The sequence below is a fragment of the Linepithema humile genome, chromosome 6, assembly GCF_040581485.1.
Source record: "Linepithema humile isolate Giens D197 chromosome 6, Lhum_UNIL_v1.0, whole genome shotgun sequence".
Lineage (NCBI taxonomy): Eukaryota > Metazoa > Arthropoda > Insecta > Hymenoptera > Formicidae > Linepithema > Linepithema humile.
In genome coordinates this window covers 18,888,962-18,907,317 of record NC_090133.1, presented here as the reverse complement: position 1 = coordinate 18,907,317, position 18,356 = coordinate 18,888,962, and the positions used below count along the sequence as shown (strand labels likewise).

General features: G+C 39.8%; 1 protein-coding gene and 1 long non-coding RNA gene across 9 annotated transcripts in view; one reads left to right on the top strand and one right to left on the bottom strand.

Annotated features, from left to right (window-relative positions):
* LOC137000428 (uncharacterized) overlaps positions 1–18,356 on the bottom strand; it is a 63,934-nt gene that overhangs the window by 25,682 nt on the left and 19,896 nt on the right. The window lies entirely within an intron of this gene.
* LOC105678752 (voltage-dependent T-type calcium channel subunit alpha-1G-like) overlaps positions 1–18,356 on the top strand; it is a 47,221-nt gene that overhangs the window by 20,313 nt on the left and 8,552 nt on the right. For 2 of the 6 annotated variants that reach the window (XM_012378332.2, XM_067356896.1), the window contains 18 exons: positions 417–520; positions 822–997; positions 1,503–1,595; positions 1,886–2,064; positions 2,171–2,337; positions 2,493–2,845; positions 3,502–3,720; positions 4,038–4,167; positions 4,517–4,818; positions 5,045–5,196; positions 5,511–5,714; positions 13,771–13,927; positions 15,732–15,887; positions 16,122–16,262; positions 16,715–16,999; positions 17,411–17,559; positions 17,635–17,781; positions 18,068–18,236. In XM_012378332.2, the coding sequence (XP_012233755.2) occupies positions 417–520; positions 822–997; positions 1,503–1,595; positions 1,886–2,064; positions 2,171–2,337; positions 2,493–2,845; positions 3,502–3,720; positions 4,038–4,167; positions 4,517–4,818; positions 5,045–5,196; positions 5,511–5,714; positions 13,771–13,927; positions 15,732–15,887; positions 16,122–16,262; positions 16,715–16,999; positions 17,411–17,559; positions 17,635–17,781; positions 18,068–18,236 (3,283 nt within the window). Of the gene's footprint in view, positions 1–416; positions 521–821; positions 998–1,502; positions 1,596–1,885; positions 2,065–2,170; positions 2,338–2,492; positions 2,846–3,501; positions 3,721–4,037; positions 4,168–4,516; positions 4,819–5,044; positions 5,197–5,510; positions 5,715–8,987; positions 9,109–13,770; positions 13,928–15,731; positions 15,888–16,121; positions 16,266–16,714; positions 17,000–17,410; positions 17,560–17,634; positions 17,782–18,067; positions 18,237–18,356 lie in introns of all 6 variants that reach the window. The other 4 variants (XM_067356892.1, XM_067356895.1, XM_067356894.1 and 1 more) reach the window with 2 other exon arrangements.

The following is an 18,356-nucleotide window of genomic DNA, read 5'->3' as shown; positions in this document are numbered from 1 at the left end:
TTTTTCATTTTTAGCAACATGACACTGAAAGAAGATGTCGTTTAAAATGCAAAGTTACCTTGATATCTCCGAAAATACAAGGCGTACCAAAAATAAGATTCGCTGGCTTGATGGATTATTTAGAACGCAATCTATTCTATTTCAATAGGTCCCCTTAAATCAGTAAATAAGAAGTTATTTTAGATGACAGTTTAAGTGATTTACTCTGTATACATATATGTATATACGCTATATATACATATTATATATATATTTTATCAAACACTGCATATTTACATATAATGTACGCATAAGCGAAGAGCATGCGAGGAGTGCATCCGTGCATAATGAGGCATATGTCGCAAGTCTCTAAACTTAAGGATCTATGCGAGCCACGTGCATAGATCGATTTAATCGTTGCTTCGTTGATTTTCCAGCGATCTGGAGAAGTATTTCGAGTATCAGGGTCAGGATTACATTTGTTCGCGTCCCGACGACAGTGGGATGCACTCCTGCAGTAATCTGCCGCCGCTTAAGTTAGGTGAGTGCATTTTCTGTCGTAATAAAATTTCATATCAATATAACAATTTAATATAATAAATACTTTGAAATTCCAATTATTTGACATTTAATACTTTCATATGATTTAATCTTCTTATACAAAAGGTTTCAAACGCCATAATCCAGATGTGTTTTACACAAGACGTTCCTAAGTTTAACTTTAATTATAGGTTTAATAAATTTAGAGTCAAATTTTCTTTCAATATTTTAAGTCTGTCGCTTATTTTTATCTGTCACGACTTTATTATTTGATCAAACGGATCGACGTTTTTCGCATTCAGGGAACGTGGTGTGCAACAATACCGCTGTGCCAAACAGTAACGTCACCTTCATCAACAATGACACCTGCGTTAATTGGAACTACTACTACACCGAGTGCAAGGGTCAGGGCAACAATCCATTCCAAGGAACAATTTCATTCGATAACATCGGTCTCGCTTGGGTCGCCATATTTCTTGTGAGCGTTTATTCGTTCTACATTCGTACAGAAACAAATAATTCATACGTATACGTACTTATATGTACGGACACGTGGCATGAAATATTTCCCCCATTTGAGTAAAATACTTCCGCGGCGTCAGAAAGCCGGTGAATGCGAATTGCGCACATTACTCTGCGACAGTGTCGTGAGAAAAATTATTGACGATATTAAAGACAAATTGCTTTCCATTTGATAAAATATTATCAGAATTGAGTGATGGACTAGCGATAATGTTTCGTGTTTTTAGATCATAAAAATGTACAAAACTTTATTCGCGATGTATATCTTTCAACATGTCTGTAGCATGACTTTTCCAAATAAATTTTATCTGATCTTTTACGAAAATTAAGTTAATTGATTAATTAATTTAGACGTAGATTTCTAATATGTTTGATACATATAAATTTATTCGTTAATTATTCTGTCACATTTGTCACTATTTCGCCGTAACGCTGAGTAGTGCAATCATGTTGATTTATAGGTAATTAGTTTGGAAGGATGGACGGACATAATGTATTACGTGCAAGACGCCCACTCCTTCTGGGACTGGATATATTTCGTCCTCCTGATAGTCGTAAGTCCATTTCCTCCCAATTGCACGGTGTGAGCGCAATATATATAAAATATATATAAAATATAATTCGCTTATTTTCTACATTCTCATTTTTCACGGACACTGCTTTCCAGAAGAAGACTCCTACAATGCAAATAGTAGCCGTTGTGATTCTTAATCACGCTTTTCATATATACAATCTAACAATGGTCAAATTGTGATTTAACTTTGACACAAATTTGAAATATGAATGTGGAGTGTTACGAAATACTCGAGAGACTTGGGGACTAAAGAAAAATCTGCGTTTGCAGATCGGCTCGTTCTTCATGATCAATCTATGCCTGGTCGTAATCGCGACGCAATTCTCGGAGACGAAGAAGCGGGAGATGGAGAGGATGCGATTGGAGCGCGCGCGCTACCATTCGACCTCGACGCTCGCGTCGTCCACGAATACCTCGGAGCCTACTACTTGTTACGCCGAAATCGTCAAGTGGGTACTCGTCGCTGTTGCGCCTCGAGAACGTCTCGCGCTCATTCGCGGCACCCGCGTCGTCTTATCACGGCTGCGGGTGTGACAACTTAACGTCTCTTTTCAGATACATCGGACACCTTTGGCGACGGGGTAAACGAAGACTGATGAAGAGGTATCGCCTGTGGCTGTACAGGAGACAGCAGAAGCGGGAGCAGAATCTGCTCAAAGAGCAGCAGAGCCAGACGTTCCGCTCGAATGCCACCGCTGTCGGACCGAATCGAGTGCCGGGCGGTAAGTATCTTTTATCTTGCGGTACAGCGTTGGAATTTTTAGTGAAAAATGCTTCAAGCTTAAAAAGATTAACCAAGGAACTTAGAATAAAATTCCTCAAAATCCTACGTTAATATTGACCTCGACTCGAATTCTCGAAATCGATGCATATCCAGATAGAAGACTGCATCATGGAAGGTGTCCGCGACTTCTCGCTGCGCTGGAATACGCGGAGCAGCAACAGCAGCAACAACAGCAATTGCAAGTAACTGGCAATGGAAACGGCGGATCTGTCGCTGATTTCGCCACGATCACACCTCTGGTGCAATCGACGGTGGCAGTCGCGACGCCTACGACCGGCGGTAATAGCGTCGGTGGCAGCGGAAACTTGGGTACTGCGCCGCGCGCCAGCCCCGAGATTTCCGAGGCCGAGGCTTCTGCAAATATGTGCCACAGATTGAGCGTACATCGCGCCTCCTCCGTGTCCTGCAACGGAAATGACAACGCCGTCGTCGGAAATCCAGTCGAGGCAAGTATATCACATACAGTCATGCATGCGAGAACACGTCACGAGATCTTTTTATGCATTAAAGTCAAGCGGCGTAATCGAAATTAGATAAATTAGACAAAGAAATAATTTTCCAATAATAATTTTTAAATAATTATTTAATTCATTTAATTATAATTAAATCGTTAAAAAAGAGAGGAAGTAAGTATTAATTTTATTATTGGAAAATTATAACATTACTTTGTTTCTCAACTGTTTCTCACACACGTCACTCGAGTCTTTACTTTCTAAGAATGTTACGACTTTGATTCTCGTAGACAGCTCTAGATAAGCGATGATATCTTAGATTGACTCGTTTAGCGCTCTTCCCGTTCAGTTATTCTCTTCGCTGATATTTGTCTTTCGCTTTGTACCGGTAGTAGTGGTATCGCATAGCGATCAGACATGCTTCGCATGTAGAAGAACATTATATAGCGTTTACGTTTCATAGTATTAGATCGGTACTTTTATCTCCGGTAATAAAAAGTACGTTCGAATATAGATGATTTAGGTACGACGAAATCGTGCATAAAGTTTCTTCCCTTAATGCTACAAGTTTGGGCCGAGAACGGTTACGAGAGAGAGCGCCGGTTGTAGTTTGTAACACGCATAATGTATGCTTGATTATCGCCTTTTAGACGAACAGCACGTTGTTGAGTCCACCATGTACGCATTATCGGAGAAGAAGCAGCGTAATGTTTAGCGACGTGGTACTGCTCCATGGCAGCAATAATGTCGGGAATGCGTTGCAGCCGGGGACGGTGATGCCGGGCGAACGTAACGTATGCTCGAGCGAGAAGATGACGCAGACGGGCGATGGTAACGTTTGGTCCAGTCCGCTGCCGGACCACGTACAGGTAATTTTCACTGCCACGCTACATGCAGATCGATTTCGCGGACTTGGCGCGTGCATTTTTATTATAACTAATTGCGGTTTCATTAAAAACATCGGCTATTTTTTTCATTCGATTTGAGATACAATTTGTTTAATAATTATTAATTTGTGATAACTGTGTTAAATATTAATTTCTCTCAAATAAATTGTTTATCGAAAAACTAAATAATCCACATATTGTATAAATACGAGTATATTTTTATATTATTAAGTTTGAAGAGATTGTATCGTGAATCGAATAGCTTCTGTCTTTCTTATACAAGATATGTATCGTCGTAGATGCAAGCCGAACTTGGTGGCAACGAGGCCATGACGTGTCAGGAGTTGCTGGCTCTCAGCGGTGCTCTCAGCGCTGCCCTACCCACCGGTCAATTAGCCCTCGATTCGTTTCTAAACTCTCTTACGAAAGGCAAGTTCATACCTTTTATACGACGAATTCGATTTATCACTTAATTGCAAATTTTAAAAATTCCTTGGATTTTTTAATATAAAAATATCATTACATACATTCCTGAAAAATATCGAAATTAAAATATTTGAAGTGATAAAATTTTGTAATAATAATATTAAATTTTTTAAATATTATTAGTCCTCTGATTCCTAAATGCTTTCGAACACATCCGTGATGTTTGAAATCCTTTTAACGGGAAATGATAAACTCGGAAACCTTGGAAATAATAAACGGCTGAATAAAACTGTTTGCGTCAAATAAAAAGAGAAGAGAGAAATGTGAGAACGAATCAATGGGTGTTCAACAGGTATAACAGATCGTCACATCACGCTGGAGGACCGCACGCAGTGGTTAACATCCGACGTTGATAATTGTTCCTGTTGCTGCGAGCTGCAGGGTGGCGAACAGTGGCCGGAAGACGGCGAAAAGTGGCAGAAGATCTCGCGGGCGAGACGATTTTTCGGACGCTCCGTGAGCTGCTGCATCTGCACGCTGCGCTGCATGAGGCGGTGGATCAAGAAGCTTGTCGAGCACAAATACTTTCAGCAGGGTATTCTTCTGGCGATCCTCATTAACACTATGAGCATGGGAATCGAGTATCACAATCAGGTGACTCCTCATTCGATTTTAAGTATCACATTTCACATTCTCCCGTTGCGATATGATTATTATGTTACTTTCCTATTAAATTTCCAAGTTTGGCGATACTTTCTGCAAAGTAGAAGCTATTACGTATAATTACTGTAATTATTCTCCGCCGAGTACCCTTTAGCTTTTGTGACCCCTTTATTGCTCCGTGAAGTGTAATTACAATTATCTCGTTGCGTACATGCAGCCGGAACAATTAACAGTGGCTGTTGAGATAAGCAACATTGTGTTCTCGGCAATCTTCGCGGTGGAAATGTTGCTTAAGGTAATAGCGGAAGGCCCGTTCGGTTATATCAGCAACGGCTTCAATGTCTTCGACGGTATCGTCGTCGTCCTCAGGTAAGATAATTTCCTTCGTAAACTTTTTATCTCTTCTTATTTTATATAAACAGTACAGTGCTAAATATATTGGCACATATTATATTATAAGATAACAGCGATGTTTATGCACAAATAGCGTCGAATGAACGCTACTGCAATATTAATACGTTATAAAATGCATCTGCACCGTCGCGTGTATGTCAGCGCGGTCGTTAAGTTTCATAGTCGCATCCGCGTTTTACGAGAAAACTGTTACGGACGGTTATAGCTCTCTCATAAAGCCTTTCGCGAACAAATACGACGAGCTAAGCACTCGTGCATCGCATTTCCAGTGCGGTCGAGTTGTGCCAGGCAGTCGTGGAAGAGCGCGGTGGCAGTTCCGGTCTGAGTGTTCTGCGCACCTTCCGCCTGCTCAGGATCCTGAAGCTGGTGCGGTTCCTGCCCAACCTGCGACGACAGCTCTTCGTGATGCTGCGCACCATGGATAACGTTGCCGTATTCTTTTCTCTTTTAGTACTTTTCATCTTTATATTCAGGTAAGTCGCCGTTCTTATCCTCGTCCGCGAAATTCGACGCCGCCGGAATCCCGGGCGTCGCGCCCGCATCGCCGGGTCTTCTCTCCGTTTTCTTTTCCTTTTTTTTATGTGTGTGCGTGTGTGTGTGTGGTCTTCGTCTACTTCGCGTGTCGGTGTCATTGCCGATGAGATTCGTCCGACGAGTCCGTCCGTTCGATGACCGCGAGGAACCTGATCGACCGAAGCCGCGTATCGCGTTTACACGTCGGATTACCGGGCGCTACCGCGTCTTCCTGTTCTAATTATCACCTCATCAGCCTAGTAACGTTTGCATGTCTGGCAAGGCGGATCGAAGTTACGAAACTGCCGATAGGTATTGTCAAACATATTGAGCAAGCGCTTTGAAATATGAAGCGTCGATGATGACGACACGTATCGCTCCCATAACAATATCGAATATTCTATTTACGCGAAAACCGTGAAAGGGTTCCGATGGTCTTTGTGCGTTTCATAATAATGAGAGAGATATTATATCATTTCCGTCACGGACCGATTGGTAATGAAAACTATGTTTGATAAACAAATTTTATCACTGTCATCTATCGGCTTTATAAACGTAAAATATATCACAGCTTTCGAATTCTTGTAACTCTCTTAAAAATTCTTTTCAGTTGAGGAAAGTCTTTTTAAAAATCTTGAAAGATAACAGTAATCTCTGAAAAATGTTTTATATTTAAAAAATTTCATAGATAATAATGGCTAATTTAAAATACTATATGTCAAATATAATGATTTCTTTTCTTCTTCTTCATTGATAATTCATTGATCGTTTTGGACTTGACTGCACAATAACACTTGGGTAACAGCGATGCTGATAAAAGTTTCATCGACGCTCGATATTTCGAAAGTAGCTTCTTGCTCGCTTCTACGAGCTTTCGAGCTTCAGGAGCAAATCGCGCGCCGCTGCTCTTCGAGCCGAGGCCTACATTTAGGTGACTGTCTTCCGTTCATACCTTTCTCTTCTACTTTTATTCGCTTTTACTTTATTTCCGCGCGGCGTATGAGCCGCCATCAGTTAATGCATATCACATATATATATATAGAAATTTTCGAAGTTTACCAGCAGTTGTCCCGTGTTCTCGCGTCTCCTAGCGTTTCTTTGAGCGGCATATATTTTCTGACGTTGTTAATGGTAATGACGATGGTATTTGTTGGCACGATCTATTACGGGGGGAGGCCTTCCTGCTGTCGGCCTTCCCCTTTTATGGCTTGAGGCATCGAACGTACTTTCGACGTTTTATCTTAGAAGATATATCTATATATAAATATATATATACGTATATGAATATATATTTACATGTGTGTGCATGATGCTTTTATGCTGGACGTCTTAGCGACGAGTATGAAGGGCTATATGTATATATATATATATCTATTCAGTCTTAATTTATTTTCATGTATTTTCAAGTGAACTTCTCCCGCTGTCGCTCTCTCTTTCTTGCTACTCTGAGCGCCTTATATTAAGTGCGTGCGCCTCGGTGTGGCCCTCGATATTAGAACAGCTTGCGAATGTTCGACATATACCTCTGCAGGATTTATATACATATACTTATATATACATATATATATCTCGTTCATGCTGCGTAGGACTTCCCGCTGTATACATCCGTGCGTTTACGGCGCGTTTTACGACCGTTCGATGGCCGATTTGCCGCCCGCCGCAGCCGCCGCCCTCGCTATTGCGATCTCGATATTGCAACTGATTGCTCGATATCTGCCACAGAGACGTAGACGCGACATTGGCTGTATTCGGGCATGATTCGATTAATTTCTAGCCATATGGTGTCCTGATTATCCTGATTATCCTGATTATCCTGATAAAATATTTTCACGCGGCATTTATAATAAAAACAAAATATCGAGACAAATTTGGAAGAATTAAATTTAGATAATTAAACGCAAAAAATATAAAATTGAAATCTTTTAATCAGTTTATATTTAGCAGCTGTTTGCATCAATTTTATTCAGTTTAATTATTTCAATTGTCATTTTAAAATGTTCATCTAATTGTAATAAAGATGTTTCCCTTAAACAATCATGACATCAAAAGCGCTTTTAGATACTTTTTCGACTAAAACATGTCAAAACTAGTGTTTCATCGTATGTTGAAGTTTCCGTGTAGTCTTTTCGAGAAGTTGTAAAGAAAAAAAGAAACAAGAAGAAATATTCGGCAACGTCGCGCAATTCGCTGACGTAAATTCGTACGATCTTTTCCCGTCCAAAACTCTCTTCAAGGTAAAGCGAACTTTTGAAACCAAATACAAAGTTCTACATATGCAAATACGTTCGCGAATACGTCTCTGCGCGCCGATCCGTAGATACCTCTTCGACGGCCGTTTCTAGGTGTTTGCATCTTCCTTTGGCCGCAAGACGCGAATGGAGTTTCGAAAGATCCGCTTTAGAGGACCTTTCCCGATCGTCTTGTGCGAGCACTAAATAACGGATAGTCACGGTGTACTTGCATCGGGATGGCAAGCAAGATCGCATTTACTCGGCCAAGGTTTCAGATTACGAGATACGACGAAAGTTTATGTCAGCATCGATCCGAAGGCATCTGGTTCTCTCGAGCGTCTCTAAAGATCAGTATCGCCGCGTCTTCTTTTATGAGATACATCGTGTACGCGAATGTGCACTTACTTTATGATGTAAGAATTGCGAAAGGATGTCGTTCCATCGATTCTGTGCTTTCGTCGTATTACGGCTAGATTACGTTGTATATGAAGTGTCACGGAACTGCGATATGCCCGTTCAACCATGACTGGAATATTTAATAATCGTTAGTTATACACATCATAAATATTAAGTGTTATTTTGTGCGGAGCTTTTGCGAATTAATTAATCCCAACAAACTTTACGTAAGAAGATTTTTAATTTAATGCTTTCTATCTTCCTAAGATACTGTTTAAAAATGAAAAAAGTGCTTATGATAGAACCAAGTCCCGTAAAGTTTCTCGTTAAAGAGAATTTGTGGCTGGAGGGACATATTCCAGAAGCTCTGGGACACTTTGTATATATACATTTTGGACTGATTAGCTACTTGGCCGAATCACGCTTTACAAATCGCGATTTCTGTTTTGATCGAGCTTTACCCCTCTCTTTTTCTCTCTCTATCTCTTTCTCTCTCTCTCTCTCTTTCTCTGTTTTTTCATTCTTTCTCATTTTATCTCGGTCTACGTATATATATACATATATATATGGATAAGAAAGTACATTGCACGTTTCGTTGTGTTGTAGTATTCTCGGGATGAACCTGTTTGGTTGCAAATTCTGTGAAACGATGAAAGGCAGCTCTGACGTCGAGTGTGATAGGAAAAACTTTGACTCGTTACTCTGGGCTATTGTCACGGTGTTTCAGGTACCTACCAAAAAAAAGGATACTTTTCCACGTATCTTCTCGAGGGCATTTTTGACTTCTCTATATAGTGTATATTATACCTATATATATATTCGTGCATATTAACGTTATCACACCGCATCTACCTATTATATATATATACGCTAAGTACGCTAAGTATACATATGTATACTGTCCACGTTTGATTTATCGATAAGCTAAAGTCGTGCGATCGCAACGTGCGTCCGCCTTTATATGATTTCTGAGGCCTCAGGTAACGTATACTGGGAGATAAGAGCTTTTCAGCATGTCGTCATTTTTCTGACAGGGGGAAGGGGGGGAAAAGGCAGGAGGAGAGCTACTGGCACCGGTTTGTTCTAATAAAATATTTAAATATTTCTCCACGAGAAATTATTGTCTCTAATCTTTCATCTTCAATTTTTCAAATTTGTCATATTGTACAATATATTCAATATATCCAATTTATTATCAATGCGCGTTAATTGGATTAGAAAAAAGGATGGCAAGTCTGGCCGGTGCTGGTGGACCACAGACGGAACACACAGGTTGTCTGGTGCGGATTATCGAACGTTGCGCACGATCGCCAGCGATAATCCCGGTGTTTCTCCACTTCTGTCCGTTTGCAATCCGTCCGTCGCTTTACAAACGCAACACGCGGTGTTAACACGCTGCTCGCTCCTACCGTGTCGTCTGCGAGCGCGTCGAGCTGGCTCCCTTCTGGCATGCTTTCACAAGCTGCTTCTCTCTATGTGTTCTCGGCGATGAGCGAAATCTCCAGCACCTTGCGAGCATTACTTCCATCCTGTCATTCGGCGTGCATTTTCAAGTGATAATTATCGAAATTGGTACAGTTTTTGAATGCATTGAAATAAATTATTACAGGATTCGTTTTGCGACTCTTCAAGTGCAGTATTTTTCACAAATATTCGCGATGTCGTAAAGTTATTTTGTAAAAATGATCAGATTTTAAAAAAAGTTGAAGAAGGAAACTGATAAATGTTTAGAATTTTATCGAAATGTCTTGATACATGTTGCGATGTTTGGAAGCTTAAGATTGTCGTAAGAACAGGCGTTTTCGCTCAAACACCGATAAAGCTTTATCTGTTTTTTAGATGCTTCGCATATTCATTCGCCTATTCCTGTTGTCGGCGTTGTTGATGTAACTTTTGATGTTATATTGATGTTATCAAGATAATTTAGCTTTAATATCCGTTGTAATCTTTGACAACGTAGGAATTTCAAGCCGGTGTGAAAATTTCGCTAATAAAGTTTCAGAGTGATTTCGAACGACGGAATCGAATTTAATCTAATAGAATTCTAATTCCGTACATTCGTCGCATGTCTATGGACGATAAATCCTACGTATGTAAAAGAGGAGTAACAATACACATGTCTGAACGGGATTACAAAAATGTACAAAAGACGTCAAGTTGTCTAGACGACAGGTCGATGTCTTTTGGACGATCATGGGGCATTTGTGTTGTTTGGCAGCCATCCGAGGGTCGCCCGGAACCGCGTCGCATGCTGCCTAAATGACACAGTAATGGATCTTCTAGGATTACCCGGCGATCCCAGGATCGGCTTTGTCCGTCCCAACTTCTATATATTGACCTAAAACTTGGCGATATGTCGACGAAAATGATATTCGCTTGGCTCGTATATCGTGCAGCTCGCGCTTTGCATGCGATGTGTATTCTCTAGGCATTTATGCGTGGTCGCTACTTGTCGTCGTCGTTGTTTTTGTCGTCCTGCCGCGGCATATGACACCTAGCTGCATATCACAAAGATCGACATCCATATACTTCACTACCGATCAGACTTCTGCCAGTTACACTGCTAAAAAGAAGCGCCGCGATCGACGACCGACCGATCTCTCACACGTCGGTCTCTCGTGACATCGCGGCGGCACCAGATATAAATGGCACGTGCCACCGCGTTCTCACTCTGCTTTTCCGCGGAATTAGAAGCGATCACGCTGAATCGACGAGCTTGTGTCGGCGCTCGTGTCGCTTCACATACATCACTTATACGTGAAAAATACGCCTCGATCTCACGTCACACGTTTTTTAACAGTGTAGCACACTCGAACTGTTCTCTGTCACACGCTTATTTTTCTCCCCTGTACTTCGCGATACTTTACTGTACTTCACATACGTTCACCACTTACGACATTACACTCTTCTCTTCGTGCTCTCCTATCTCTCTCTCTTTCTCTCTCTCTTTTCTTTCTCTTCTCGTAACTTTCCTGTCACTTTCTTTCTTTCTCTTGAACGCCCACGACGACTCGAGCGTAAAAAAAACTCCGTCCCGAATTATACAATGCGCGCGCGAAATATCGACTCGACCCGACAGAAAAATCGCCGCGTCACAAGTCTCTGAGAACACTCGAAGATCCGGGATCCCGTGCCCACCGTACACGAATAACACGAACAGAGCAAGGTTAAGCTTCGGTATACCAATATACTGGTCAGAAGAGACCTAACACATACATTTCAAGAAAGACTAGATAATTAAAGATATCTTATTTTAGTTTATTATTACGTAACGCACGCATTTGCATCTTTTCTCAATAAATACTTATTTAAAATTATTATTATATATTATATTACTAAGTATATAACATACGTATTCCATTAAAGAATGCTTTTTAGAAGCTGGATCAGACTTTGACTCAGTTTTGGTAGTTGAAATTGTCAGGATATTATGGTAGCCCGAGGGTTAACTAGTGTTTCTTAGCCTCAGTAGAGAGACAAGTCTTTTCTTTTAATCTTAGAAAGATACGCGCCAGGTTGTACGCGTAAGGCACGTAATATCGTTAACGTCGCAGTCTCCGTAGATTTGTGCGTTATCTTTTTACAAATATTCGCTGCGAGAGAGACTCGTCGTAATACATATATACATATACCGTATACTTGCGTTTAGAAGATTATATTTACGCTTGGCAATTATCCCTTTTTCTCCCCCCTCTCGCAAACGTTCGCCGTGACATTCTGCAACGGCAGGTGTCTTGTTTCTTTCTTTTCTCACCGCGGCCGCGTTTCCGGAGCCTGTGTCCGCGCCTCATTTATTTTCACACAGTGTGTAGCCTGTAAGTGTGTGCGAATATCTGTCGACCCGGGCGATGATTTAAAGCTTGTCACATTTGCGCGCGTTTGACGTCGACTTCGCTGCAAACGTCAACGGGGCGAAATTCGCAAGAAAAATTGACCGATGAAATGTAACTGACAGGTTTGGTAGATAATTCTTTTACTAACGCGACCGAATAATTGTTTATTATGGCTTCGTGGATTAGACGTCAGCCGTGTTAAAGTCAATTATTGTTCCGTCGTGCATCCTAATATTAGCATTATTGATTGCTCGCGTGAAACAATAAATTAACATGCTCGTATGATGTATTATGTTGAGAAATTATATTATAATGTAAACGCGCGCGAAATGTTTGATTTACATTGACACTCTTTGGAATGTGATTTCAGGGAGAGTTAAATATGTACTCGAATAAAAGAGTTTTTAATTTCTCCTCAAAAGGAACAGCCAATTCTGAATTTCAGTTAGCGTTCTTTGTTTCCGTTGTATAGAGCCCGTTACAATCGCACACAATCGATATGATTCGCTCACAATCCATAAGTGTATACCTACTTTACACGCATTCACTTTTTGCAAATACAAAATACATATATTTATATGTATATATATTATACAGACACGCCGAACTTGCAGAATGTGACTGTACGAGCTTCGAGTGACAGTCGTTTTTGCTGTATTGTCCGACACAATTGCTTAATCCCTTACCGATGCGCAGTATCTCCATTCTCGAAGACAAATCTATTAAAATCAATTTTCACAGCTTCTTTATAAAAAGAAAAAAATTTGCAAGAATTTAAATTTCCAAATATTTCAAAGCACAGGAAATCATATGTTCTTATGTGATTTTGCAGCCCAAATCTATAATTTAGGGAAAAACTTTTCGTTCTTGAAAACGAATGTAATTCTTCACATATTTGTACGTAACAATATTTGATTAAAAATATTTAAAAGATTTGACAGTATTCATGGTTTATCATGAGGTAAAAGTGAAGCTAGATATTTATAATGTATACCTGTTGACGATGAATGGAAAAATCGAAAAAGCCTCGCATAAGAGCTAAAAATAGACGTTTCTCTTTGCGGAAGTATTTTTAAAATATGAGTTTTAAACCTACATCGCGCGCGCATTACTTTGAGCATTTAAGCACGAAAATAACGAACTACTTGACCAACGAGTAAAAAAGAATGTTTCATTTAACAAACATTTTTATTTTGGCGTTGCAATGTTTAACTAAATTTATGCTATTTTATTTTTATATTTGGATAATATTTCGCATCTCGTCAACTCCATCATAATCAATTGTTAGATATGAATTGATGCAAATACTGCTGATCGATGTTAATGACGTTACAATTGTCGCAAATGCCTGCTGACCTAAGAGCGGTCGCTGCGACTGCATGAAAAGATAATCAGCTGCGTCATTAATTAGAGGATGACGGAGTCGCACGTGCGACGAAAATGGAGACGCTGCTTGGCGATTGTCCGAATCCCATTAGTCCACCGATTCCGTCTCTCCCCCATCCTTGACCTCTGTCGCGGGGATACTTTAGGCCAGCAGATTGTCTCGGTTGCAGCATCCTAGGGATGTACCTGTTCGGGGGTAAGTTTTGCATGTGGGCGGACCGGAGTCGGCCCTGCACCTGTGCCGAGGTGGTCTCGCGGCACCCAATGTGCCGCTGTGATCGCAAACATTTCAACGACATCGTCTGGGCACTAGTCACTGTCTTTCAGGTACCACTGTTCCCCTCTCTCTTAATGCTATACATAACGTTTTGCGTGTTTTTAAAGGCGGCATACACATATATATACGTAGCCGTTTTTCGCCACGTGTTTTTACGTATATACACGGTCTTCCCACCACCTATTTGTGTTCTCTCTGTTTCTCTTTCTCTGTACAGTTATCCCCGTCGTATATATATTTATATATATATTTCTTCGTGTTGAGCAAACGGACCCTAACGTGTGATCCTTCCGTCCCCTAAGTCCACCCACGCTTCGTCCATTCTTGTCTCTTTGTTGTCCGTGCGGAGCGACAGAGCCTTTAATGGTTGCTTTGTATTTACATGCGTGCAACGGTATATACGTATACATACATGTCGACATTCACCAATTCGCTCGCTCGCGCAGATCAAACTGCGCGACGATGACTCCACCCACGAGCGTGTTACAATTTCGATTCAGCTCACACATCATCCATGTGAAAGCAACTAATGTGTACAGCGCGGCAGAACGCTGCTCGGGCGAGCAACTTTCTGCCTTTCTATCACGTGTTTCCGTTTTACATTTGTGCTCGATGCAATCCGACTTCTTAAATTTATCGCTGTACAATAATAATTATGAATTATTGGCATTTTTTTTGTATCCTTCTGATAACGAGTATTTGTTCGGACAACAATAGAAAACAAATATAAATGTTGATAAATTAATAATAATAAACAGTAATAAATTAATGAATAATAAACAGTGTCGACAGTTGCATTCTTGATTGTATGTAACGTTGAATCTCATTCTTTGCGTATCGTTGTACGCGCGACAGCTGATTAAACTCAAATTTGTGATGGAATACCGTTATTAACAGCTATTACAATACTGCGCATGTAAATAACAATCCTGCTAATATTCAATATTAATCGCTCGGTATGTTGAATTAATTTTTTTCTTAGATGTTAGTGACTCCTTAATTTTTTTCAACGGCGTGTAACGTTATCAGGCTAGAAGGAGAAGTAGATTAAAGATAGAGTAAAGAGTTGATCAAGATAAGCGAATACGCGGATGAATACGAAGAGTTTGCAAAGAGAAATTCGTGATAGAAAACTCGACGCATGCATATTCATCAAGTATCGCGACACTGGTTGGCAAAACGTTTTGTGCCTCTCTATCGAGTATGCAAGCTTGAATGCGGTGCGGATGCAACACAAACTTGTTTTGTACGTCAATTCCTTTTGATTGCATGTCTCTAAAACATTCTTATTAAAAAAAGAAGAAAAGCAATTCAACAAACATCTAACAAAAAATTTTTTAAAAATACTCTTATCTCCGAATATGTAATCAATATAAATTTAATTAAGTTATTCACGTATTTGCTCTCCGCATTTCAATATTTTACAATCTAAATATAATTTCGTATTTATACAGCATAATACATAGGTAATGTAATATTTGAAATAGAATAAGTGAAGCAGTTGAAAACCCACTAACGTAGGACAATATTCTAACACTTTAATAATCCCAATTTTCATTATGAGATTGTTATAAAAACTATAATTAATTTTATTACTGTGAGCTTACTGTTTTGTTTCATCTGTCCAAAGGTCTCAATTATTTGGCCGTCTTTTTATGTCTTATAAATAAATTAATTGGTCTCTATTGAAGATGTAATGAGTCTTATTTATCCGCGCGCGCATGTTTTGCAGTACAAAAATCTTCGGCACGCTTCGAAAGAAAGAACGTCTTGCCGATCATGTGCCTTATCTAACAATCACAGATATCTGCGTCGTTTTATGTAACGGGAATCTCTTCCCATTTTTTTATGTAGATCCTCACGCAGGAGGATTGGAACGTCGTCCTCTTTAACGGTATGCAGAAGACATCTCATTGGGCCGCACTTTATTTCGTAGCGTTGATGACCTTCGGCAATTACGTTCTGTTTAATCTTCTGGTCGCCATTCTTGTTGAAGGTTTCTCGTCGGAGGTAGGAATTAAAAATATGTCATTTTTTATTCAGTATTGTGTCTGACGCGTATTGCAGGAGATTTAACGTGCACCTAAATTTGTAATAATTTCTTCCAATTTCTGTAATTTTAATGACTATGTTGCAAATCGTGTTTTATATATTTACGTACGCGTTAGAAATTTATGGAAATATGATTTATGACGAGCGTGTCAGCTGCAAAAAATATGAGATAATTGATGATGTATTTCGCAGAGAAATGAGAGGAGAGAACGGGAGCAGAGAGAAATGGCGAAAAGGCTCGCTGCGAAGGAGGCAGCTGGAATGGGCAGCGAGGACGGGTCGTCAAGGGTGTCGGGATCACATTCGATCTCTGACAGCGATACGTATACGCAGGTAGTTGTATGTTTTGACGGTCGTCCTCAATAAATCCTCCCGATAAATAAATTCCACGTTTCTCGTTTATTCATCACGCGGAAAAGATTAATTATGCAAAAAAAAAAAATGACCTGGAACGCAGGTTACCTCCATTTTAGAATATTTTTTTTTTTTTACTCTTTTTAAATATTTCACAGAAAAGAGTCAGCCATGACGCTACGTGAAGATCCGCAGAATATTTAAAATAATTTAAACTATGTAAATCAATTATATAAGAATACATAATTTAATTATACAAATTTTAATTCTACTTGCTGCATTGATTGCTCGAAAAAAATGTGTCAAGTTGTCAGAAATGATCGTATCTAGATATGATAATGCGGGGTATTCAAGTTTATCTAACAAACTTCGTCAATTGCAAAATTGGTCTCATTTCACGCAGCGTCAGCCCTCTTTCGTGTGATTTACAGGATCAAAAGAATTCGTGGCAGAGCGCGGAGGAGCTGAGAAAGTACAAGGACAACAGGGAGAAACAGAACAGCGTGTGGAAGCAACGGATCGATGAACCTAAATGTAACATTCAGAAAGAGAGCAAGATGATGGGTGTGGCGGGACAACCGCCAATAATCACTCATACAGCGGCGACTCCTCAAGACTCTCCGAACACCACGTTGGATGTCGGCTACAGAGATCTCAATTGTCGAGCAGTTTATCCCGCGGCCGCTCTTTCAATCGAGTCCATCGATCGATCTGGTGTATGTCGTTTCATTTCGACAAACGGCTCATCGTTACGCTTTTGTTGAACGAGCTTTCATCGCGATTCATGCGAAAAATATTTGAAATCGACAAACTATCTTCGAGTACCTAGAGATGCTATCTTTATATGACGTTCAAAAATTAAGGACACGTTTCAAAACTTCTATAATACTTTTTATCTTAACTGGAAATATCATTGCACAGTGCTTAGAATTTTATTTAAACTTCACTAAAAATTATGTTCGAAAATTGTAATTTGTTCGTTTCGATTAAATTTTATAAGTCAGAAAATCACCTTGATAAAGCTCTTATACGATTTTCAATATAAAACGTTTCTATGCCGTATTTCTCATTAGAATGTTAGATTGAGGAAAAGAAATACGATAATGGCGAGTGCGTTGTATTTGCAGAGTCAATGCAGTATACCCTCGGGGTTGTTAAAGCTGCCCGACGTGTCTAATAAAATACCGACGAATAACTTAATAGCCGGTCAATTCCCGAGACGCATAAGCCTTGTTACGGCCGTTGTTAATCCCTCGACGAGGGACTCGAGTTCCAGGTATCTATACTTCGTCGTTTCTCAATCATGTTAAGCGCTGTTCTTTTTTTCTGATACGGTTTCTTTCTTCTGTAGTCCACCGAGGATTCAAAGAGGATACTCGTGGCGCTTATCACGGCCGTCTTTACGGAGAAAACGATGGTCGCAAAGTGACGACGAGCACACAGGCCATACTACTGTACTTAATAACGGGCGCAGTACTTTCGTCGGATCCAATCCAACGTAAGTCAAAAGAAGCGCCACGCACCCCTAATTATTCGAAAGAAATTATTTAATTCAAATTATTAGAATTAGTTATTACAATTAATTAATCTTTAAAATTGTAAGAATTAATTCAGCAAACAATCTTGTGAAAATGATGCTGCAAGACCTTATCATTTCCATACATATTGTGTTAAAATGAGAATACTAATAATAAATAAAAATAATCCTAAAATAATAATTAATGCTAAACGCTATTAAGCGACAAATAAATGAAGAATTAGATAAGAAAAACAATTTCTTCCAGTTTCAATGGCGGTTACATACACGGTTCGATAAGAAATGACACGCAACGCGACGCGCCCAATAATCGAACTACCGTCCTGACAAGCAATAATCGTAGTTTGAGTCCTAATAATTCGCTCGATAGCCATGGCCCATGGTCGATTCGTCGTTACACAGTCACGCCTAATCAGGTGAGTGGCGATACAATATTTATTAATTTATTATTTTATCATTATCTCGTGATAATTTTATATCACTTTATGCGTTGCTGCATCAAATTGAAGATATTTGTCAACATTTTTAACGCTTAA